The sequence below is a fragment of the Carlito syrichta genome, unplaced genomic scaffold (genome assembly GCF_000164805.1).
Source record: "Carlito syrichta isolate Samal-C Ts95f unplaced genomic scaffold, Tarsius_syrichta-2.0.1 Scaffold91627, whole genome shotgun sequence".
Classification (NCBI taxonomy): Eukaryota; Metazoa; Chordata; class Mammalia; order Primates; family Tarsiidae; genus Carlito; species Carlito syrichta.
Genome location: NW_007035723.1, coordinates 202,784 through 229,454, shown reverse-complemented (window position 1 = coordinate 229,454; position 26,671 = coordinate 202,784). Strand labels below are relative to the sequence as shown.

Sequence of the window (26,671 nt, the reverse complement as noted above, 5' to 3'; positions counted from 1 at the left end):
AAACTAACTTCATGTTAAAAATAAACCAAAGAGGTAAAGAGAATTCTAGTTTAATTCTCTTCCTATTCTTCCATACTTGTTTATTCTCTAATATCCAGCTCAAATATCACCTCCAGGTGAAGTCTATTCTCATATCCTAGTAAGAATCAATTTCTTCTTTTCCGGGCATCAGTGATAGTTGGTTTATATCTTGCAGTATAGTTAATTTATGGGTGTGTTTCCACTACATTTTGATCTGTTTGTGATATCCATTTCTTAACCTGAAGTTCTCACAAGCTTTGGCTGAGGTGAAGAGACACAGATGAGAATTCAGAGACTTTGGTGGTTAGAACCTGCAGAGTAGACTGCTAAGGAGGAGCTGCACAGGAAAAAACCACACAAGGGAGCTCCAGCGTGTGCAGAGACAGCGACTTGCATTTTTGCCAGAGTTCTAATCTTCTCACACATGATAAGAAACCACCTGTAGCTGGGCTCGGTGGCTCAGCCTGTAATCCCGTGCCTTTGGGAGGCTAAGGTGAGTGGATTGCCTGAGCCCGCGGGTTCGAGACCCGCCTGGGCAGCGAGACCTCATCTCTACAATAAATCAAAAAATCAGCCAGGCATGGTAGCGCATGCCTGTAATTCTGGCTACTCGGAAGGCTGAGGCAGAAGGATCGCCAGAGCTCAGCAGGCGAGGCTGCGGTGGCCGGGAGCGGCCACTGCACTCCAGTCTGGGCAACAGAGTGCGACTCCAACTCAAAAAAAAAAAAGAAAGAAACCACCTGTAGCTGGAGGAAAGAAAAAAGCGCCACCAGGAGGCCAGACGGCTCCCACTGCTCATTCAGGGCCAGGAACTATACACAGACTCACTCAGGGTAGACAGAGCAGGTAATACGGGAGAGCACAGGCCATAGCAGACAGTAAGACCACATCAGAAAAAAATCAGGGAGTGGGGTGTCTAAAAAAAAACAAGCAAAAAAAGACTGTTCTGGATCTGCCTAAAGCAATACTTAAAGAGATCAAACTGACCCTAGCACAGAATTCATCACTTGCTATATACATAGAACAAAAATCCAAAATCTAATCGCTAACAGCAACAAAAAACAAAAATATCTAGCACCCAATTTAAAAAAAACCAAAACAAACAAACAAATTAGCCAGGAGAAAAAACAGCTAATAGAAACAGACCCATAAATGAAAGATATGATGGATTTGCTAACAGGGATCTGATAGCAGATATTTTAAACTGGATGTAAAGGAAAATATAAATATGTGAGTAGATAAATATAAAAATAGGACTCATATCAGATCTCTACAGATAAAAAACATAGTATATAAAACAAAAATGCATTGGATGGAATTAACAGCAGCTGAGGCACTGCAAAGGAAACATCAGAGGACTAATAAAATACAATAGAAACTATTCCAAATGAAGCACAGAAAGAGAAGGGCAGGAAGAAGCACAAACAGAACCTAAGTGAGCCATGACCCACCATCAAGAAGAACATTTGTCCCAAGTAGGGAGGAGAAAAAAAATCTAAAACAAATAATAGCCAAAATTCTTCCAAATGGCATGAAAACTATAAGCCACCAGATTCACACAGCTCAACACCAAGCAGGAGAAACGGAGAAAACCACATAAAGGCATGCCATAATCAAACACTGACAAACGGTGATAGACAATGACTTAAAAGCAGCCAGAGAGAAAGAGAATGGTTCATACAGAGCAGGGTCTGGTAAACTATACGTGCTGGCCCCTGATTTTATAAACAAAGCTCCAGTGGAACACAATCATGCTCATTCATTCACATATCACTTATCACTGCTTTCACTCTAAACTAACAGATGAGTAGCTGCAAGAGAGACCATGCGACTCACAAGCCTTCAATATTTACTATGTGGCCCTTTAAGAAAAGGACGCGGATACCTGTTGCGAAGGAACACAAATAAGAATGACTGAAGACGGGCTGTCAGAAACCATGGAGGCCAGAAAACAGCGGAAAGACATCTCTACAGTGCTGGAAGGAAAACAACTCAATCTTTTAACTCTAGGGGGAATAAAACGGACCGAGTGAAAATCCAGGAAGTACATTAAAACTACATTTTATGCAACATCAAAAGAAAAACCACCGACATGCCAACCAAAACTGAATAATTGTATCACCATCCCTAAATGGGTGAATAGCTAAGGGAACAAATTATTAAATTACTACAATGGGCTTTTGTTATTTTGCTGTTTAAACAAAAGGTAAATTGCAACTCCTCTGTTTTTAGGCAGAGCTGCTTTAACTTCAGTAATGTGGGTCTCTCAAGAGAATCATCCCATGCTTTCAAGTGTTAAAGCCTAAAGACTGGCATTTTCTCTTTTGAGATGCATAGCGTGGAGAACAAATCATTAAGCCTCCCACTGTGCTTAAATGAAATCATTCTTGGGAGAAAAAAGTCAATTTCAGTCAAATTATTTTTTTGGAACATTATTTGCTGTATAGAAAAAGATCATAAATGAAATTCCTTTTAAAATAAAGTTTGACAAAGTATTTTTTTAAAGTGGTCACTTTTAGTCACAGTCATTATAAAAATGTTTAACATATTTGTACAACAAAAACAAATCTTATAATTATTTTTCCCATACTCCCCTTATAATGATCTTTCCCATGGATAAAGGCCCTCTGTGTGGTTTAATCACTGACAGGGCTCTGAAACAGCCTTTTTCTGCTTCTCTACTAGTTGAAGACAGCAGGCTAAAATGTAAAGCCTATCACAATCATGATTTTCCTTTATTTTTGGCCAAGGCAGCCAGTTAAGATGTTCCAGGAGAAACGCGAAATAAGACATGAAAGACGGCGCGCAGTGAGACTCCACACCCTTCAAGGCCGGGAGATTTAGCGGGGTGAGCGCGGTGGCTACAGACCCTGAGAATCAGATCGCAGCGTGGAGGCAGGGGTGTGGCAGGTTTTACAGAAATTTAAAGCGACCTGTCGGTTACCTACTGGTCGGCAGGTGAGGAATTTGGGGGCTTGGCAGGGGGTTGGCGGGCGCGGGAACGGTGGGCTTTGGCGCGGAAGAAGAACCCGAGAGCCTTGTCCGAGCCGCCCTGCTCGTGGCGGGAGCGCCGTTTTAGGTGGGGGCCACGCCTAGGCTTAGCCTTGGGGGGCGGGTTCCGCGGGGCTGGCTGGCTTTCGAGACATCCAAAAACTCTTTAGAAACTGTTGCGATGTCAATTAAACCCACTCGACCAGGCTTTAACAACGCTCGTTGGCAACCCCTTCGGGTCCCCTCCCTCCGCTGGGGGCAGAAGGCGGCAAATGCTCAAACGCATTTCTCGTCTGACTGAGTGAATGAACGAGAAGCACATGAGTAGCGGCTTTGGAATCAGCAGTTGGCCCCATGGCCATCACCTGGAGGACAGAATGTCTCCCACTAACCCTGTGGCAGAAAGGGGGGGTGGTAGCAGTTAGAGGTGTTTCCTTCCGAAAGCCAAGCGGCAAGCTCTAAAGACCCACCAGGCCGGTTTTGTTGGGAAAAGGCCAAATGGCGAGAGACTGATGGCTCTCATGGAAATGCAAAAGCGTGACTAACTCACAGACGCATCTAAAACGCCTCTTCCGAAGTTGACGGTTTACAACCCTGCAGTTCCTGAAGACCATTTGTTCTTTGAAAACTCTGACTTTGCTGAGTACAACTTTGTAAGATTCCAAAGAAAATATGTAATCACTCAACACGAACCCCTCCCTTACCTAAACAAGGGTATAAGACCCCGCTTCTCCCATTCTGCGGGGCTTGACCTGGAAGCATTAGCCCCTCGAGCCCGCCGGGCCGGCCAGCATAATAAAGTGCCACTTCCTATAACAGTCTCAGTGTCACGATCTCTCTGTCTTCCCACTACACTCTCAATAAATCTGCTTTAAATAAAAAAATTAGTTAAGTAGATACAGTTACTTAGTAGAGGAAAATGTTTAAATTCATGCCTAACATATCGATTTATAATTACTACATATATCTCTAGCAATATTACAGATTAAATAACACTACCTAAAAGTAAACATGTTTAATTATTTCACAAGATTAAGCTGTCTACTGGCACATTTTAAACTAGAAACACCTTAATTAATCAAAATTAGGTAACATGAATACTATTCTGTTTTCACAAGGTATTAATAATCTTGGATATGGAACCGGTAAATAAAAAAAATACAAATTCAAATAATTAAATACATTAATTAGGCTCTGATAAATAATGTAGAGGTAAAAACAAATAATATTTTAAAGGAAAATCTGCTTGCCCAAAAATCATCAGAAATTATAATTTGAGTTAATTGAAATAATAATATACAAATTATCCACCAAGCATGATAGGTAAGATAAAATGAAAGTTAATGCTGAATGTTAAAAAAATCTATAACTAAAGATACTGATTAATATAAAACATGACTTTTCTGACATGCATTTATCAATTTTAGAGTGAATGATAATCTCAACTCTTATCAAGAAGCACATTAAGGTGATTTCAGGTCAATTTAGATGACAGATTAAGTTAACTCCTAGTTACACTATTTCAATCTGTTGCAAGTCAGTCACTAACTGCTGCCAAGAATACAGCATGAAGTTGAAGGGAAACCTTGTTTTAATTTGTCTCTATCCAGTCAGCTTCTGTATCTGTATGAGAAGTGATCCCCTAGAACTTTATTTTCCTCTTTTTCCAGTGATACTTCTAGTACTGTTTTAGATGGATCCCTGGGTTGGACTGATGCTGAGATGGGCATATAACAAGGACAGCATATTGATAACAGCAACAATGTATTTTCCTCACTTTTTTCTTTTTACACTAAGATGTTAACTTATTACACTATAAATTCAAACCATCCCGCTAAATCCCGCGCCTTTGGGAGGCTGAGGTGAGTGGATTGCCTGAGCCCGCGAGTTCTAGACCCGCCTGGGCAACTTGGAGAGACCTCATCTCTACAATAAATCAAAAAAAATTAGCCAGGCGTGGTAGCGCACGCCTGTAGTTCCAGCTACTTGGAAGGCCGAGGCGGAAGGATCACCGGAGCCCAGCAAGTCGAGGCTGTGGGGGCCGGGAGCGGCCACTGCACTCCAGTCTGGGCGACAGAGTGAGACTCCAACTCAAAAAAATAAAAATAAATAAATAAATAAATAAATAAAAATAAAAGCAGAGGATGCAATGGCATGAGTGATTTCATTACATTTTCCTCCTGGTACATCTCTACCTGAAAAGAGGTACAAATACAGAGCTAGAGAACCAAAGATCATCGCCTTGCATTTCCTAAAACTGGAAATGGGTCCATCTCCTCACTTACAGTACTGCTTACCTCATCCTCCAGAAAATCAACATTTGTTATAAACCAAAAATACTCCATCTTGAAGTAAACTCATGCCCCTAATATTACTGTCTACACTTCGCCCTTAGATACAGTCAGAAAGCCTAAGATATATCAGAAGTTATATGACACATTTTGGCACCACAGAATACAGAAAAAGACAACATTCTTCATATCTGGCATATGTACAAAATTATGTTGAATTTTAAAAGATCAAAACTCAATTTAGAACAGCCATATGATTCTATCATGGTATCTGTTAATAAAATGGAAATCTATTATAAAGCATACTTTAACAAGTATTTACTATTTATTAAAAAAATTTAAAGAAGAAAAAATTGGTAATATATTCTTTGCAAAAATGCACCAAGAGCTTTTCTGAAAGCCTTCTGCCTTAGTAACTAAGACGATGAAGCTGTAATACAAAGGGAGTAAAGTTAATTATGACCAACTATCTTAATATTCAAAGCAATACAAAGGGTCAGATGTCTAATATGCATTAGGGATGTTTGCTCTCTAAAAGTGATGAACTCTAAATTACTTTGACTTGTGAATGAAATGTGTATTTGTCTAGTTGGCTTAATTACTAATTGTTTTAGTTGTGTGTGGCTAATTCTCAAGTGTTCAAGGTCCACTCATAAGTTAATGATCATCAAGGCTCTTTGACACTCACTTGACTTACGGCTCTGGACACTCCACTCTGTGAGGCTGCCCACAGCAGTGGGGAACAGATCAGCAATTAACAGGCAGTCTTCAACCAGCAATCGAGTTACAGTCTAGACATTCTCTTTATCGTGGCTTACAGAAATAAAAAACAATGTTCTTGAAAATGTCATAATTGGTGGCTAGACTATCCAGATGGTTCACATGAGCCTACTAAATCCTTAAGATCACTGAACTATCTGAACTAAATGTGGAACCTCAGAGTAGCTGACCACATGGTAAAATCTTTTCTCTTTTCAAGTGAGTCATCTATAGGAAAATTTTGAAATAAGCAAAGCTAATCCTTAGCTCTCTTTCCTGCCTTTTTTTTTTAGGTACCCACATCTCTTCAGATCTCTACTTGTCTCAACCCCACGCTGGACAGTAAAGTACAGCTGAGGTGGAGAAAGAAATCAGAAACAGAGTGGTGAAGAGGGTGACTCTCTTCACACCAGTTTCTAAATAAACTGATAGCCATCTGCTGAAGAATACTGAACTAAATCTGTTGATACTTATTCTTCCAAAATAATGGTTTCAGAGCAGGTCTGTTAACACCTCACTCATCAAAATTTTCTGGGGACAAAATTATTTGTAAGAAATGTTTAAATATTCATAAGGAAGAAGCAAAGCACAGTAGTACGAGGATTGAATCTGGAGGCAAACAGCCCAGAATCAAATTCTGGCTTTGCCGCTTATACTATGTAAAACCCTAGGTGAATTATTAAACTATTCTGAACCCCAGTTTATTCATGTGTAAAGTGGGAGTGATAACTTCTTCAACAGTTCTAGTTATTTTCTGATGATGATAATGACCAACTGCAAAATGTGACATTTGGCACTTGTTTACAGCTGGATAAGAAAAAACATGAAAAGGAACAGATGCCTCCTCACCAACATCAACTATTCTCATTTTTTAAATCCTTACAAATTTAGTAGAAACAGTTATCTGTTTTTGCTTTGCAATATTTATAACTAGTGACTCTCACACTTCTCATTTCTAATACAAAAATTTCATGTCAGAAAGTAATATAATGTCAAATTTAGAGATGGACCAAAAATTTTCAAACTTACAAAAGGTGGATGAAAGATCACTACTGAAATGTTGATGCAGCCTCCTTCCCGATCCCGACTGGGGTAGCCAATCACGCACACAGGTGGGGAGCCTGATCACTGCCCCCCTCCACACATCCCTCGAAGGCTCAAGACAGACAGAGACCACATCTCAAGGAACTTGAAAAACAGAAACAAGCCAAATCCAAAGCTAGCAGAAGAAAAGAAATAACACAGATCAGAGCAGAACTAAATGAAACTGAAACAAACAAACGAAAAGGATCAAAGAAATAAAAATTCTTTGAAAAGATAACTAAATTGATAGACCCTTAGCTAGACTAAGAAATGAAGAGAGAAGATTCAAATTACCTCAACGATAAATGAAAATAGAGATATTGCAACTGATACCAAAAGAAACACAAAAGACCATCTGAGATTATTATGAGCACCTCTGTGCAAATAAGCTAGACAATGTAGAGGAAATGGAAACATACAACCTCCCAACCTTGAATCAGGAAGAAATAGAAACCCTGATCAGGGCAGTAACAAGTAGTGAGGTAGTGAGATTAGGCTAGTAATTAAAAGTATTCCAGCAAAAACAAAAAACAAAAAAAAACCTGAATTTTCATTTTAACTGAAGCTATTTCATAATACTGAAGAGGAAATAATTCTCCCTAATTCTTTCTACAAAGCCAGTGTCACCCTGATATCAAATCCAGGAAAAGACACACACAAAAAAACTATAGACCAATATCCCTAATGAACATAAATGCAAAATTCCTCCACAAAGTATTAGCCGACCAAATTCAACAGCACATTTTTAAAACAAGAAAATTTCACCATGGTCAAGTGGGCTTTATCCCAGGTATGCAAGAATGGTTCAATATACCCAAGTCAATAAGTGTGATTCACCACCACATTAACAGTATTAAAAACAAAAATCATATGATGGCCACTGACTTGCCAGATTTCCAATGTGGCCATGTGCTCTTTGAACTATGGTTGTCACCATGCTTCCTGGCTTTGGCCCCCTCCCCCACCTTGGACAAGTGAATCTTCTCTCTCTCTCTCCCCCCATTCTCTCTCTCTCTCTCTCTCTCTCTCTCTAATTTACCTTTAATTAAAGAAGTGAAGTTTTAAAAGACTTGAAAAAAATCATATGATAATTTCAATAGACACAGAAAAAGCATTTGATAAAATCCAACATCCCTTCATGATAAAAAAAAAAATCCTCAACAAAATAGGCACAGAGGGAAGATTCCTCAAAATAATAAAAGCCATCTTCAACAAAGCTGCAAACAAAGCCACATCCAGTATCATCCTGAATGGAGAAAAGTTGAATGCATCCTCCCTCAGAATTGGAACAAAACAAATATGCCCACTTTTCCACAACTATTCATCACAGAAAGCCAGAGCAATCAGGAAAGAGAAAAAAAAATAAAGGTATTCAAATTGGAAAAGAAGAACTCAAACTATCTTTGTATGCCAATGATGTGATCTTATACCTAGAGAATCTTAAAGATTCCTCCAAAAGACTCCTGGACTTGATAAATGAATTTTGTAAAGTTTCAGGATACAAAATCAGCACACAAAAATCAATAGCACTGTTACCCACCAATAGCAACCAAGTTGAGAATCAAATCAAGAACCAATTCCATTTACAATAGCAGTCAAAAAGCTAAATACCTAGGAATACATTTAACCAAGGAGGAGAAAGATCACTACATGTAGAACTACAAAACCCTGATGAAAGAAATCGTAGATGATACAAACAAATGGAAAAATGTCCCATGTTCAGGATTGGAAAAATCAACATTGCTAAAATGACCATATTACTCAAAGTAATCTACAGAGTCAATGCAATCCCTGTCAAACTACCAACATCATTTTTCACAAAAGTAGAAAAAACAATGCTAAAATTCATATGGAAACAAACAAAAAAGTCAGAATAGCCCAGGCAATTCTATGCAAAAAGAACAAAGCTGGAGGCACATTTCCTGACTCGAAATTATACTGCAAGGCTATAGTTATCAAAACAACAAGGTACTAGCACAAGAGTAAACACAAGGAACAAAATAGAAAATTCAGAAATAAACCCAAATACCTACAACCAACTGATCTTTGACAAAGCAGAAAAAACATATACCAGGGAAAGGACACTCTATTCAATAAATGGTATTGGGAAAACTGGATAGCTATATGCAGAAAAATAAGAACTTATCCTTATCTCTCACCACATGTAAAAGTTAACTCAAGATGGTTTAAAGATTAAAAATGTCATATCTGAAGCCACAAAAATTCTAGAAGAAAAACTAGGGAAAACTCTTGTGAACATTGGCCTAGGCAAAGAATTTATGACAAAAACCCCAAAGTAAATGCAACAAAAACAAAAATAAATAAGTGTGACTTAGCTAAATTAAAAAGCTTCTGCACAGCATAAACAAATACTAATGATCAACAGAGTAAATAGGCAACCTACAGAATTCGCAAAGATATTCACAAACTATACTCTTATAAAGGACTAATATCCAGAATTTATAAGGAGCTCAAACAAATCAGCAAGCAACAAGCAAATGGGCCCATTAAAAAGTGGGCAAATGACATGACCAAGACAGCTCTCAAAAGAATATATACTCCATGGCAACAAGCATATGGAAAAAATGTGCTCAATATCATTCGTCATCAGGAAAATTCACATTAAAACCACTACCTCACACGAGTCAGAATGGCCATTATTTCAAAAGTAAAAAATAACAGATGCCAGCATAGATGCGGTTCTGAGGACACTCACAGGCTGCTGGTGGGAGTGTCAATGAGTACAACCTCTATGGAGAGGTTGGAGATTTCTCAAAGAACTAAAAGCAGACCTATCATTCGAACCAGCAATCCCAGTGCTAGATATCTAGCCAGAGGAACAGAGGTCGCTGTGTTAAAAAGACACCTGCATCTGCATGCTCATTGCAGCACAATTCACAGTTGCATAGATGTGGAATCAACCTGTGTGCCCATCAACTGATGAATGGATAAGGAAAATGGGTGTGGGTGTGTGTGTGTGTGTGTGTGTGTATGTGTGTGTGTAATGAAATATTATTCAGTCATCAAAAAGAATGAAATATTGTCATTTGCAGCAACTTCGATGGAACTGAAGCACATCATCCACAGTGAGCAAAAACCAAAAACACTGCATGTTCTCACAAGTGGAAGTGAAACTAAGCATCTGCGACGGCATAGAGGATGGTACAGTGGACACGAGATTTACAAAGGGGAGGGAAGGATGGGGTGGAGGGATGGAAAATCATCCATTGGGTACAATGTGCACAGGTGGGGGTGGTGGACACACTTGAAGCCCAGACTTCTTCGCCACTGTACAATGCAGACATGTAACCAAAAATTATTTTACCTCCTAAAGCTACCGAGATAAAGAAAAAAAAAAGTAAAATAAACTCAAAGTAAGCAGAAGGAAATAATAAAAGAAGAGCAATCAATGAAACTGAATACAGAAAACAGAGAAAACAATAAATGAAGAGCAGGTTCTTTGAAAAGGTCAATAAAATCAACAAGCCTAACCAAGAAAAAAAAAGAAAGAGAAAACACAAATTACCAATCAGGAATGAAACAGGATGTCACTGTAGGCCCTGCAGATATCAAAAGATCATAAGCGTATACTTTGAACACTTCTACACAAGTTAATTTGACCGCTTGGATAAAATGGGCCAATTCTTCGGAAGTTGAAAATAGGCATACCTTGGAGATATTGTGGATTTAGTTCCAGACAACCACAATAAAACAAATATTGTAATAAGTCAAGACACACACACACATACACAAGAAATGTTGATCAATTCAAATAATTTCACACTTATATTTGTTCCTTGAGAAGTTGACATTATTTTGGGGAGAGACTGTCATAAGATATAATATGAAAGTTGAGGTCAATTTATATTGATTTTAAAACATATCTCAGTTGATAGTAAAAGGTTAGGCTGAGTGGAATGACACATGCCTGTTATCCCAGCACTTTGAGAGGCCGAGCCGGGAGGATCACTGGAGCCCAGGAGTTTAAGATCAACATAGCGAGACCTCCTCTCTCCAAAACATTAAAAGAAAAAATAGCCAGGCATGGTGATGCACACCTGTAGTCCCAACTACTCAGGAGGCTGAGGTGAAAGGATCACCTGAGCCCAGGAGGTCAAGGCTGTGGTGAGCTGTGATCATGCCACTGCACTCCAGCCTGGGAGACAGTGAGACCTTGATTCTAAATAAACAGTACTTGACTCAAAAGTTTAAGTTTCATTATTTGCCTTATAATTTGAATAAAAATAAATATATGGTATATTATTTTTCATGAAACATCAGTTTTAAAGTCGCTGTGGTTAGGAAAAGCTCTATAAGATAAGGCAATCTAAGTCAGTCCCTAGACAGACAGTGATATGGATTTAGCACCCTTTGATGAGTCTACAGATATCGATAATTCAATAGGCACATTTTAAAAAAGAAGGTGTCAGAGATTTTCTACTTGATAGACATTTCAGTCAACCTTTAGTAAAGTTTAGCTAAAATGGCATAGGCATTACTGGAATAGAAAAGCATTAAAATGCCAAAATAGCTACAGCAGAACAAAATGAAGAGTAATGATAAACAAGGACAGAGCTGAAAAATTACCCCAGTCTGTGTCAGATGATGTCAGGAGCCAGAACTGCAGGGCCCAAGGCAGCATTTCAGAATGCAGAAAAGTGAGATGAGATTCGCAATTGAACATGCGTTGAAATGCCACAATTGCAAGAGTAATGGGCTAGATTATACCAACAAAAGGTTCTATGGACAAGACGCTGCCATGGTCAGTCTGAGATTCTGTGGTCCTCCACAGGCAGCAAGTTCAGACAGGATGAGGGCGTCTGCTGTCACGATGACCAAGAGTGCTGCTGGCAACTAGTGTTCGGATGGACTGGGAGGCAGATCACCCTGCCATGCACAGGCCAATCAGACACAGGAAAGGACTGTCCCGTCCAGATGCCTAGAAAGCTCGGCAATGGACACTCCAAGACACTGTAAGGACGGGTTACACGAGAAAAAATTACTCCTAGGACTAAAAAGGAACAGCAAGGAACAGATGAAACTAGACTTTATAAGATCATTGTCTGTTTTAAGAGAGGGCCTGGCAGGAGACTGGTACTTTTCTCTAGGAAACCAAGTCTATAATGGATACATACGTAACTCTAGAGTAAACTTTGTGCAGCTTTTCTAAATAAGAGAGAACGGGAGAGTTGCCCTGTACCACCATCGTGTACAGTGTGAAGAGATGCATTGAAAATAGAGAGCTTGTAATCTACTACTCTTATCAAAATATTAAAGGATTTGTGAGGGGCCTTGTAGCTGAAATAGGGGAACCAGAGAAAGTCTAGAATACCGATAAGAACACAGTAGGAAAAATAATAGATAATATTTCTCTGTCGAGGCAAAGTATTCATTAATCGATAACACTTGAGTAAGTTCAAGTTTTTAAAAGTATATATGAATGTGTGGCCTTGCTTATACAGTCTTCGTCTTAGTGGAGGAACCTAAATTAATAAAGATAAAAATGTCTCATGATGGCTTAGTCCCAGAATGGAATCTCTCATATATCTTAAACTTTAGGCAATCATCTACCAAAAAGTCTCTAACCTAGTTACTGAAATTATGTGGGTGTAAATGTGTGCTTGCTTACACACAGGCCGAAATAGTAAAGGTAAAGTTTTACAAATAGAAATAATCCTCATCAGGGTCAAGAGCAGAGAGACTCCTGGGCAGTTTGAATTCAGTGCTTAGTATTTCCTGAGTTCACACCAGACTTGTGATGCTTTCATGGCACTGTATAGTCAATTCATCGCATTTATGTCACACACTTTTGTTAAACAGTCAACTGTTCCAGTATTATAACAGTAATTCTTGTTTGAGTTGAGTCACAAAATATGCTCTAATAATATATGTCTTCTTGTACAACTTGTATTACTGACACTAACAGTTACTTCGTTTTCCTGTTGGCTTGATTTTCGGTGTGGCTGTAACTAAATCTACTCTTAAGTCTACCACTCTCACTTGCATGGTCAAACACGCCAGATACTTGATTATCATTCTACTGGTCACAGACACCCATCCTGGAGCCCTCTACTGTCTTGTCCTTTAAACTTCTACACAGCTGTCACCCCAAAACACACTTCACCATCACCCCGGGAATTTCATTAGCATTTCCTCTTGATGGAACAACCTCTTGTGTCCTAAATAATATCTTTTCAGGATTTTTGGTTTACTCTTTCATTTAATGAATCATATCTCAGGCAGTTTCTTGAGATAATGATGAATGTGAAAAAATATCTATTAAGACTTCGAATGTTTCTCCTGTATCCCAACACTTAAAGGATAATTTGACAGTGAACAGAACCCTAGGTTGGAAATTATTTTCTCACATAATTTTGAAGACATCACTTTACTGCTTTCTTGTTTAAAGTGTTCCTGTTGAGAAGTCTGATGACATTTCCTTTGAATGTGGTCCTTACATTGTTCATTCTGGAAGGTTTTTTTAAGGATTTTTTTCTGTTTTACTGTTCTAAAATTTCAAAATTACATTCCTTGGTATGGGGTTTGTTATTCTCTATATTGAGCATTGAACGAACCACTAAGTTCTGGAAAAGTTTTCTTACATAATTTCTTCAATACAGTCCCCGCTTCATGTTCCCTTTCCTCCTTCTTTAGTACTTTTATTAGTCAGATGTCGGACCTCACTGGTGATTTTTGTTAAGGGTCTGAAATCTGACCCTATGTCCAAGCTCACAAATTGGTTGAGCACAATTTCATGGATGCTGGCAGAAGACAGGAACTCTTGGGTTAGAGACAAAGGGTTTTATTACTCAAGGCACATGGGCTTCATGTTAGTACCAACTCCCCTTGCCCCCTAGTCTCATGGGGGACAATACAGTGGTGGGTCTTGGAAGATGCTGTGCACACAGCAGGTTTGCACAAGAGACAAGGAATACAAGGGTAGGAAATCCAAATCTTTTATAAGAGGCTGTAACAAACCTGAGCAACCTTTGTCCTAGGAAGATTATTTTGGGTAGCAAACAAATCTGTCTCTATCTTTCAAACACCTTTGACAAGACAATTCAGAGCAAGAGGCTGTCAGTGTTTCTGTTCACAAGATATGTAGAAATGTGAGACCTGTGAAGAACTGGCTACCAACAGTTATTCCTCTCATTTTCTTCACCTTTTACTCTAATTTCTCTTTTGTCTTTCTGTTCTACCTTTAGAAGAATTCCCTCATCTTTGCCTTCTAATCTTTCTCTTGAAATTGTTATTTATACTCATAGTTTTAATTTTTAAGAGCTTTTGCTTATGTTATGAACATTCTTTTTTTTTTTTTTGTATAGTAACCTGTTCCAGAAATATCTTCTCAAGTCTGAGTATATTATTAGTGTTTCTGTGATTATTTTCTGTTCCTGGCATTGTCTGTGTGTGCTGCTTCTTTTTTCCATTTATGTTGATCGCGGCCTTTCATAATGAATATATTCCCAGAAGTCGGGTGACTCTTGATTGTATCTTCATAGCTAAGAGTGAGACAATAAAAAACTTACCATAAGCTCTTTATATATTAACAGTAGTTATCAACCAGTGGGCTTATGAGTGGGGGAAACAGCCTGAGACTTGGCTATTGGACTGGGGTGCTGAAATTTCAAAATGTGCATAATTTTTATATTAGAATGGCATCTTCAGGGGGGGAATTCCCCAATCTTCTGCTAATAAACTATGCCAGTATTCTGTGAGCTAAATGGGAGGAGGACACTTAGGAAGAGGACAAGAGGGAGCTCCTCTTTGTACTTATCCTCTGAGATGCCTAGCACCCACCTTTCCAGGGTTCTACAGAACAAACTGGCTTGTTCTTGCAGGATTCCCCATGACAGAAGTTGGGGTTCAGTCTTTCCACTCTGCTACACTGGGTACTAGTTGTCCACCTACTTGTCTCCTTCCAAATTGTGTTACCATTCTCATCTGCTATTCTCTCCTCTTCCATTTTATCTGTCTTTGGAGTTTATCTGTTTTTATATCTTTACTCTCATTTTAGCAGGTTTTTTCAGGAGGAAAGAATAAACATGTGCCTTCAACCTGTCATGTTTAAAATATTTGCAAATCTTGTTATAAATTACCCAAATGTTCTCAATTTATACTCCCTTCGGTAGTATTAGTGCCTTATAGTCACCATTATGTGCTACTACTTTTCATATCTTTGCTAACCTAAGAGTTCTTTCTTTTTTTAATTTTTACTTTAAAGATGTGGAGTAAAATTCAGGGTTAGGTATACAACTTTGTTGATGAGGTGTGCCCCTCTCTCTCCTAGCAGTTTCCCTCAACTGCCAATCCCACTCTCCCTCCCCTGACAGTTTCCCACTACTGCCAATCCCTCTCTTACAGTATTATAATTGTTCAAGGTCCACTTATGAGTGAGAATGTATGGTACTCTGTTCTTTGTTTCTGTGATAGATCACTGAGTATAATAGACTAAATCTATCCAAGTTGCTGCGAAGCCCATATGTTTGTCCTTCTTTATGGCTGCATAATATTCCATTGTGTATATGTACTTTTTAATCCAGTCCAGCTTCGATGGGAAGCATGGTTGGTTCCATGTTTTTGCTATTGTGAATAAAGCTGCAACAAACACACGTGTGCATATATCTTTTTGGTAGAATGATTTGAGTTCCTCCAGGTATATTCCCAATAGGGAGATTGATGGGTCATATGGAAGGTCAATTTCTAGTTCTTTCAGAAATTGACACACTGTCTTCCAAGGAGGTTGCACTAGTTTGCATTCCCATCAGCACTGTAGAAGCATTCCTTTTTCTCAGCATCCTTGCCAGCATCTGTTGTTGTTTGTTTTATTAATGATCACCATTCTTACTGGGGTTAGGTGGTGTCTGAATGTGGTTTTGATTTGCATTTCTCTGATGATAAGTGAGGCTGAGCACTTTTTCATGTGTCTGTTGGCTGCCCATATATCTTCTTTTGAGAAGTGTCTACTCATGTCTTTTGCCCACTTTTTAATGGGGCTGTTTGTTTTTTTCCTTTCGGCACATTTGAGTTCTATAAGAGCCTAGATGATAGGCCTTTGTCAGATATACAGTTGGCAAATATTTTTTCCCATTTTGTGGGCTGTCTCCCTGCTCTCTTGATGGTTTCTTTTGCTTTGCAGAAGTTCGTCAGTTTGATGAGGTCCCACTTGTCTGTCTTATTTCTTACGGTATGGGCACTTGGGGTTCTGATCAGGAATCAGGTGCCACTTCCAATTTCCATAAGGGTATCTCCTGTGTCTTCTAAGATTCTTACAATTTGAGGTTTTATGTTTAGGTCTTTGATCTAATTTAGAGTTAATCTTTGTGTATGGTGATAGGTAGGGGTCCTGCTTTTAATTTGGGTCTCTGCCTGCTTGTTGTTGGTGTAAAGGAATGCAACTGTCTTTTGCACATTTATCTTGTACCCTGACACTTTGCCAAAGTCCTTTATCAGTGCAAGCAGGTTTTTGACAAATTTCTCCTGAATTTTCAAGGTATAGGATCATATCATCAGCAAAGAGGGATAATTTGACTTCTTCTTTTCCTATTTGGATACCCCTGATTTCCTTCTCTTGTTTAATTGCCCTAGCTAGGACTTCTAACACAATATTGAACAAGAGGAGTGAGAGTGGGCAGCCTTGTCTTGTTCCGGTTTTCAGGGGAAATGTTTCCAGTTTGTGTCCATTTAGCAATCTGTTAGCTGTTGAGTTTATCATAGATGGCACTTACTATTTTGAGTTATGTTCCTTCTATACCTAGCTGTTTGAGGGTTTTTATCAAGAAGGGATGCTGGATTTTAGCAAAAGCTTTTTCTACATCTGAGATAATCATATGGTTCTTGTTTTACATCTGTTGATGTATTTAATGACATTTATGGTCTTGCGAATGTTGAACCAACCCTGCATCCTGGGGATGAAGCCTACTTGGTCATGGTGGATGATATTTGAGATGTACTTTTGGATCTGATTTTGCTAGAATCTTGTTGAGGATCTTTGCATCTATGTTCATAAGGAATATTGGCCTGTAGTTCTCTTTCTTTGTTGCATCTTTACCCGGTTTGGGTACCAGTGTAATGTTAGCTTCGTAAAATGATTTGGGGAGAATTCCATCTTTCTCCACAATACTTTCTATAGGATCGGTATCAGCTCTTCCTTGTATGTTTTGTAGAATTCTGCTGGAAAGTCATCCAGACCAGGGCTTTTTTTTATAGGTAGTTTTCGTATGACAGAGTCAATTCTTCTTTTTTTTAATGACACTTTCTGGATAAAATAAATAATTCTTAGATAATTAATGAACATCAGCACGTTTTACTGGTTTATTAGCCATCTGTATTTAAACTTCTGAGGCATGTCTGTGTAAGTTCATTAGGGTATTGAATTTTTTGTCACCCTATAAATGCCAATTCCACCCTCATCTACATTTTCCTTTCCTTCCCTCCTTTCTTTTTTCTTTTTTTGAGACAAGTTCTCACTCTGTCACCCAGGATGGAGTATAGTAGCATGATCATAACTCAGTGTACCCTTGAATTCCTGGCTTAAGCGATCCCCAAACTCCGAGATAATTAGGACAACAGGTGCACACAACCATGCCTGGCTTTTTTTTTTTTTAATGGAGATGGGGGTCTCATTATGTTGCCCAGGCTGATCTGCCTTTTCATCTGTATGTTTAGAAATTGTACATTTTTACAAAGTCAAATATATCAGTTTTCCTTTGTAGTTTTTGCCACAATTTTCATACTTAGAAAGTCCTTACTCATAAATATTTGCCAACATCCTTTTCTAATTGTTTTGCAATTTTCCATTCTTGGCATTAAGCTGTAATCCAATTGTAATGTACTTTTTGCATGTATTAGGAAGCAAGAATCTACTATTTATTCCCCCACAAATAGTAAATTGTCTCAGTATCATTTATTGACTAATCTTTTAATGTCCCACTACTCTGTTTTGTCACCTCTATCAGTTATATAAACCACATACATATTAGCGTTCCTAGGCTTTCTAGGTATTCTATTTATTCTGCTCATATTCATTCTACTCATAAGATCTACCTGTATCTTTGCATCAGTGCCATCTTCTCTATCTAAACAATATTGGCCTAACATGTTAATACTGCCAGTCCTGATCAAAACTGATTCTTGATGCAAAATGAAATTTTTAAAAAATGCCTGACCAGATGAGACTAAAGAAAAATGTCATGGTAATAACAGTTAGATTATATAGTATACATTCATTCATTACTAATATTTTCATTTATAGTACATTTCTAAAGTATTTTACTTCAAAGAAAGTTTAATATCGGTATTTGAGACTACGCTAATGTATATAATTAACTACATACATAACTCTCTTATGAAACTTTGAGTCAGATAATTTTTTAAAATCACTGTCATTATTTTATAATCTAATAAATACAACATGGTGCTAACTTTTTAAGTTTATAAATTAAAGTGAAATGAACCTACTAACTGCAAAAACAAATGTTATCTGCAAGTGACCCTTTTTACAAAGAAGAAAAAATACCAATTTTCCATTAAAATATCATATTATATTCACAGATTTCCAATCTTAATTCAAAACTTAAGCAATTTTCTTTAAAGTGGTTTAATTTTAAATTTTATATCTGTGAAGCAAATGTCAAGTTTACATACATGGAAAAAGCATCCACATCTCTCCATATCTGTCTCAATAAGATGCAGTAGTGTGTACCTCCCTTCCCAGTGAACAAATTTAGAGAAAAAATATCAACCTAACTACGCAAGGTTAACTAAACTACTTTCTTTGTATTTTTCTGCTATTTCTTCAAAACAGTCCTAACAGAATTGATAATCTTTTTTAAAAATTAGTTGTACTTTCTCACATATAGTAACTCCTCCTATATCAATCAGTGTAATTTATACTTTCCACGATTTGTACTTTTATATTTTGCTGTAAGACCACTAGATTGCCTAAGTTGTTAATATAACAAATGTTACAATGTGCACCAGAAATGTTTAATAAATACTACCACTGTTGGCTATTAAAGGAATCCTGAGTATCACAAGCAGGTCGGTCAACAAGCTCTCAGTGACCTTCTTTAGAAATTCTTTAACTCTCTCTACTATTTAGTGTATGTCAAAGAAACTTAAATTCAACAATCAATAGTTACAGTACTTATCCAGTGTATACTATGCATCAGACACTCCATTTAACCAACTTTTAAAAAATACTAACAAAATTCACCAAGTACTGGGAAGGATTCATATCACCTTGGCTTATAGGAATTAAATAGGAGGAAATATAGGGGGAAAGAAAAAGAAAGAAAAGTGAGAAAGTCAGAAGAAGGAAGAAAGACAGGGAAGGAATGACAGCAAACAGGAGGTGCTCTCTCAACCTCCTCTGTCCTCTTCTTCTGACTTTACCAGAGCTGTGCAACCACGTACGGGGAGATGAGACCTTAAGAATGAACAGAATCCGGGCTCAGTGGCTCAGCCTGTAATCCCACGCCTTTGGGAGGCTGAGGTGAGTGGATTGCCTGAGCCCGTGGGTTCGAGACCCGCCTGGGCAGCGAGACTTCATCTCTACAATAAATCAAAAAATCAGCTGGGCATGGTAGCGCATGCCTGTAATTCCAGCTACTCGGAAGGCTGAGGTGGAAAGATCGCCAGAGCACAGCAGGTCAAGGCTGCGGTGGCCGGGAGCGGCCACTGCACTCCAGTCTGGGTGACAGAGTGAGACTCCAACTCAAAAAAAAAAAAAAAAAGAATGAACAGATATGCTGTGCACCCCAGTCATCTTAGCAGTTACCAGGAGAGACAGATGCCAATCCAATCCCAAACCATACAATTAACAGTGTACTTTAGTGGAGGAAGACTTTGAGTCTCTTGGTGCCATAAAATCTTGCCAACTATTACCTGAGCTATGATTCCATCATCCCAGGAAGGAAAAGAAGGAGAAAATCCTGGGTGTGAGTGACTTTATCTAGAAGTGACTAAATTTTCTGCTGTCAGGCAGAAATAGGAGGAAGGAAAAGAGGGTTAGTTGATAAGAAAATAAATCCAATTTTTAAAGAAGAAAAGCATATATTTGCTCTACTGAATTATGGCTTCTGAAAATCATATGCACTATATCAATTATGCTGAGGGGCATTTACACTGTTTCTGGGTTGTTGTGGCCACAGTAAGCCTGCCAAAAATATCACTGTACTGAGATTCTTATATTTCAGAACTCTTATTTATATATTAGAAGATTTTCATGAGTGGAACCACTGCGCTGAAAAGGACGTATACAGATGCTCTCTGTAAATCCTGATAAACCCATTGTAAATGGAAAATATCCTAAGTTGAAAATGCATTTAATACACCTAACCTAGCAAATATCATAGCTTAGCCTAGCCTACCATAAACATGCTAAAACACATTAGCCTACAGCTGGGGAAAATCATCTAAACCAAAGTCTATTTTATTTTTTAAAAAGTGCCAAATATCTCATGTACTTTATTGAGTATTGTACATTAATGTCAAAACTGTGGCAATTTCGCACCAAAGTAAAGTTGAAAAATCCTAAGTAGAGCCATTGTGGACCATTTCTATGTTCAATGTGAGATGTTGCCCTTTGGCTTTCTAACAGGTAGGAATAATTCATACATCTCCCAACAATGTGTACAAGTGCCTTTCTCCTACCATCTCCATGGAAGATGGAGAAATGGGTGGTTTCAACATTGAAGCTATCTCCGATGGGAAGCAATTATAAACCATAAAACTCATCCTTTTTAAGTGTACAATTCAGTGGTGTTATAATAGTCACAGAGCTGAGCAACAATCACCACTAAGTTTAAAACACTGTCATCACTCCAAAGAAGCAGACCCATACGATTAGCAGTCAGTCCCATTCCCTACCTCACCCCCAATCTACACAACCACTAACCTACTTCCTAGATTTGGCTACTGTAAACATTTCACATAAATGAAGCCATGCATTGGTGGGGTTTTGGTGATTGGCTTCTTTCACTTAACATCATGTTTTTACAGTACATCCACGTTTGAGCATGTATCTTCACTTCATTTCCTTTTACTGTTAAATGATATTCTGCTGTATGGATAATATATTTGATTTATGTTTTTATCAGGTGATGGACATTTGGGTTGTTCCCAATTTTTAGCTATTACAAATAATACTGCAATGAGCATTCATGTACAAATTTTTGTGACGATGCATGGATATATACCTAGGTTGGAATACTGGATCATATGATAACTCTGTGTTTAACCTTTTGAGGAACTGCCAAACTGTTGTTCAAAGTACGATTTTAATTTTTTCAGCTTGATGAGCGCTAAACAATTTCACTGAATTTTTAATGCTTACTTCCTTACTGAGTCTGAGGCGCTTTTCTTTCATTCACAGGTTTTTTCTAAGCTGTTTCGAATCTACTTCGTATTTTTTTCTACTGAGTTGTTTTGTCTTTTATATACTTCCAAGAGTTCTTTGTATATTATAGATATCTACCAATTTGCTGTTGCTTTCTTTATGAACATACTTGTCTTGATTGCAGCATTTGTCTTTAGATTTCATGGCACTTTGTGCCATACCAAGTGTTCCGTATTTATGGAGCCGAGTGTACCCTCAGGAGGTCCCTACATGCCCCCCACCCCAGGTCCTGCGTGTGGTCACCTAAATGCTCTTCTCTCACCGGGAAGCACGACCCCTCAAGTCTGAACTCCACTCTGCACCGTGTGCCACTGACCTGCGGGCCTGCTCGTTCGACCACACCATGTGTACCCGACTACGGTTGACACAGAAGCCCAGCTAACATTCCAACATCCCATAGGCCTCTCTGACATACTTTCATTGGTTAGTCTTAGACATTTGCTTTTCCGCATAAATCATGTGGAAATTTTTGCCCAACAGTGAAAAACAAACAAAACTAATTTCCATTTGAATTGGAATTGCTAATTTGGGAGAATTTATACTTTCATCATTATTGTTTCTCTCGCTTTTCTATCACATATTTGATGTCTTTCTGTTTCTGAAATACGGTACGTTTTCATGGTTCTTACTAGACAGGTCCTGCAGTTTACTTGTTAAATCTAACTGTAGTTATTTTATAGTTCTTTTCATTGTTGTGACAGAAAATTTTCTCATTTCTATTTCTGTGTGTTTATTGCAAATACAGAGAAGCCATCAATTTTATTTAGCGCCTATCTAAATGTGGCTATCTCACCACATTCTCTTATTAATTTTATTGTTTACAACCTGAGTCTCCTGGGTTTCCTAGATGTACGATCATATTTGCTAGGAGTGCTAGAAAAACGGTAAATAATTTGGCAGTATAAAATGGCAACAGGGAGATTTCTAACTAGCTACTGATTGTAAAAAGCAGTTTAAATGTCACACACAAGAAATGAATTACCCAAATGACTGAGACTCGTTCCTCTGCTCTATTTCTCAAGTTGCTCCTGTATTTCAGCCTGTGTCCTTGCTCCTCTTCCACAAGCTCCACCTCTCCCTCAGCTTCTAAACTGTACTTCCAGGGAGAGTGCCAGGCTTCTCATGCCCAGGTGGGAGGGAAGAGAGGTGGTCCTGATTTTCAAGGGACCATTAAAAATGCATACCCATCCAATCACATACATGTATACATGGTACAGGGCAAGATGCTGAAAGAAATATCCAGAAAGCTAATGAAATTGGATATATGAAACATTTAAATAATTAATTTTATTTTAAATAGAAATGGCAAGCACTTCAAAACAAACATCGGTAAAGTATGATGCAAGATTCTTTCTCATAATAGTTACAGATGGAGGTCAGTTATATACAATCATGCTATAATTTAGATATAGATCAAAAGTTTTTGTGGACTTGGCTGAACCTAATTATCACATGTATTACTACTAGGGAAAACGTTGCTGTCAAATAACCCACTTATCAGTGAACTTCTGGCAGCATAGTTTATGTTTCTTAAAAACCACTTAGACAAGTCAATAGTAACAGTCCCTAGGTTGTAGAACTATCAGAAAAAAGAAATAACTAAAGAAACAGATGAAGAGCCTGGCATTAACAATGACCTTTCCTGACTACTCTTTGAGAAAAGAATGATTTTTATTTGATTAAAAAAAATAATAACTCCTATCATGCAACATTTCTTAAAGAGAAATTTAGTAAAATCAAGTACTAGTGAATTCTAATTATAACTCAGTGTTAAGATTAATAGAGTCTCTTACACTACCAAAACACACACAAACACACACACACACACACACACACACACACACACACACACACACACCCCAATCTAAAGTTTTCTTAGGGTCAAAAATGTTCATCTTTGAATTCACACAGTGTCTAATAGCAAAACACAACTGTTACATAAACCAGGTAGTTCATTGTTTCATTCATGCCATAAAAATATTACTGACATTTCATCTGGTCAGTCATCTTAAAGGTTAATTCTTGTTTCCTCTTTCAGATTTTATTCTAGGTGAACCATTCTGGGCAGATTCTATTTACCTATTCTGGGCAAACCACAAACTGTTTCATTGCTCGCTCTTACTGTTAAGAACATATTGACTTGCTGCCTGCTCTGCTGTTTAATTCATTTATGCTGAGAGTCAGGCATGAAGACAGAATTTTAAATGTGACATTTGCAGACTGTTAGGTCATTTAAGCTCTGACAACACTAGGGAATTTCTGACATATAAACTGGACCTGATTACCAAGCACAGATGAGCTTCCCAAAGGGGCACCTTTCTGACCATTTTTTGTAATTTCTCACAGAAATGTAATACTAAATTTTAATGAATGTCAATAAAAAATATATATATATGGCAAATATTTAAAAATTAAACCCTGCTTCTTTTAGAAGAAAGCTTGAACTGGCACTTCTAATCAACACATATCAACTTAAATAAAAACTATATTGATTGAAAAAGGCCTAATGGAAAAACTCACATAACAATTAACAATCATAACAATTCCAAGAAAGTCTGTCATTTAAAGGTTTTTAATATTTCCTATAATCTGTAAGGTTTTAAAAAAATCAGCCAGGTCTAAAGGCTATTAACTCTAGTCAGTAGACCATTTCAAATGATTCAATTCTGGCCCAGCAGGGCAGAGGTTATATGCTGTCAAAACTATAGTACAAAGTCTAAGCTTAAATACTTGCAAACTGCCTTCTCTCAAATTACGGTTATGTAGAAGGGATGATAAAGTCATTAAAACTGGAAATGAACAAACTGCCCACATGACATGCAGAATCACACCTCACGGGGCTGATGATGGCGGGGTGGAGGATGGAGGGCAAGACTGTGTTCTCTTTTTAGCTACTGCAAAAAATTACATGGAGCGATATTTTTTCAACTCTTTCCTTGTCACTATCAAGTACTCCATACAACGATACAAAATGAAAATTTTCTGAAATTAAGTTTTGTTGTTAAATAATGCACAAAAGATCATTCTGATTTTATTCCCTATTTTCCTAAGTAGGAATTCTGGCCTTTCTTACACAGCAAGCAGCCTTTTAATATTGTTCTCTGAATGAGACTTTCAGCTGGAACAGGTAAAGTCTAAACAGGGAAAGACGGACTGGAATGCCTTTCAGCTATAGCACACTGATTCTGAAAAACCTAACAAAAGCAATTACTTTTCAGAGATTAAAAATCTTGTTTCCTTCAAAAGAATAAAATGGAAAGCAAACCTGGTGTATTATCTGAGCTACAGGAAGTTGCTCGGCATATTTCAGAGGTTCCATTAGCTCCTCATCCCTCTGGCCTTCCTCATGGCTGGAAGAAAAGAATGAAAAAAACACAATGCTAAAAAACACAATGCTAAGGATCATTCTGTTTTTAAATATGGCAAATATTTAAATGTCAGGTACGAATTATATTAAGACACATATATTTAGTGTGAGTTTTCAAACCAATCAGTATTTATCAATAATCTTTTAAGAACTACCTAATGGAATGTTAAATGCCGTGACTATAAATGCACTCATACCGCACTGCATTGTTCTGTAGTAAGATGAGCTAACGTCATCTAGTGTTCTCAGACCCTTCTTTCTGAGACTTGCGGATGTTCACAGGTGCCCTTTATTGCAGCACTTGAAGGTCTTCCACACCTGGCTTCCTCCAGCAGCCCCTTCTCCACAGAGTCTGCTGTTTCAGTCATGTCCAGCTATGGCCACGCCCAGTGGGCCTCGCCCCCCAAGACTCTCCTAGCTTCCTCATGCCACTGTATCTGTTGAAAGCAACTACCAACTCTCTTCTGTTTTTCTTTTTAGCATATTGATTTGTTTGTATCCATCTAAATATATTAATTTTAACCTCCTTGAAGGTAAAATCCATGTCTTACTCTTCTTTGTATATCTAATACTGATCATATAATCTAGACTCAAATGTTTGTTGAATGAATATAAGAATAAAATGAAACAAAAATAACTATCTGAGATTATCTCATATAGAAAATATTTTTAATGTCTACATTTACAGTGAGATGCAAAGTTGACATAATGCATACCTAATATAAAAGAGTACATTTTAAAATCTTCCCAAATGAAGAGAACTTGATAAGATACTGCTAAAAGTATCGCTCCTTTTAGACATGGCAAATATTAGATTTCAAGACAGTAATACCTAGTGACACTGGAGTTTCCTTTTACCTTTTTTCTGTGAATTACATATCAACTTATCACCTTAAAATTTACATTTTAAAAACTAAACTTCAAATTATTTTGAAGTATAAAGGAAACAAAGTTGGCCTAAGTCTCTAGAGCTGTCTGGAATCTGATGAGAACTCTGAAATCTCTCTCGAGAAAAAGGCAGATTTTAAAAAGCTTCAAGAAGCTCTTATCTACAAGTTTGGACACCTTGCAGAATGAGCATACAATATTTAATTTAATTTGGGTACACTTTGAAGGTTCTCACAAACGATGGGAGAAAAAAAAAACCGATCTCAAGCACTGCGTTTCATAGCAACAGGAGGGGATAACAGGGAGTAACTTTTTAACCGGCAGAGTTTCAGTTCACAAGATGAAAATGTCCTGGAGATGGATGAGGGGGACAGTTACAGGATAAATAAACGCATTTAAAGCCCCTGTGGCCTCCACCCACACCCCAAAATTCACATTTTGAAGCCCTACCCTCCAGAACCTCAGATGTGACTGTATTTGTAGACCTTGTCTTTAAAGTGGTAGTAATTAGGCTAAATGAGGTCATTAGGGCCGGGCCTAGACAAATGTGACTTGTGTGCTTATAAGAAGAGAAGAGTAGGACACAGAAAGTAAAGAGCAAATGAAGACACCAGAGCAAAATAGCCATCTACAAGCCAAGCAGAGAAGCCTTAGAAGAAATAAATCCTGTAGACGTCTTCCAGCCTCCAGACTGTGAGGACATACATTTACGGTGTTTAAGTCAACAGTTCCCAACATTTTTGGCACGAGGGACCGGTTTCACGCAAGACAATTTTCCCACAAACCAGCAGAGCAGGGAGGAATGTGCAGCCAAACCTCACTGCTAATGGACATCAGTATTTACAGCCGCTCCCCAGAGCTAGCATCACT

At 37.9% G+C, this 26,671-nt stretch overlaps 1 protein-coding gene across 3 annotated transcripts in view; it reads right to left on the bottom strand.

Annotated features, from left to right (window-relative positions):
• The window catches only part of PIGK (phosphatidylinositol glycan anchor biosynthesis class K), a 104,016-nt gene that overhangs the window by 9,234 nt on the left and 68,111 nt on the right, over positions 1-26,671 (bottom strand). For all 3 annotated transcript variants that reach the window (XM_008059692.1, XM_021713109.1, XM_021713107.1), the window contains one exon: positions 24,812-24,896. In XM_008059692.1, coding sequence (XP_008057883.1) covers positions 24,812-24,896 — 85 coding nt within the window. The remainder of the gene's footprint in view (positions 1-24,811; positions 24,897-26,671) is intronic.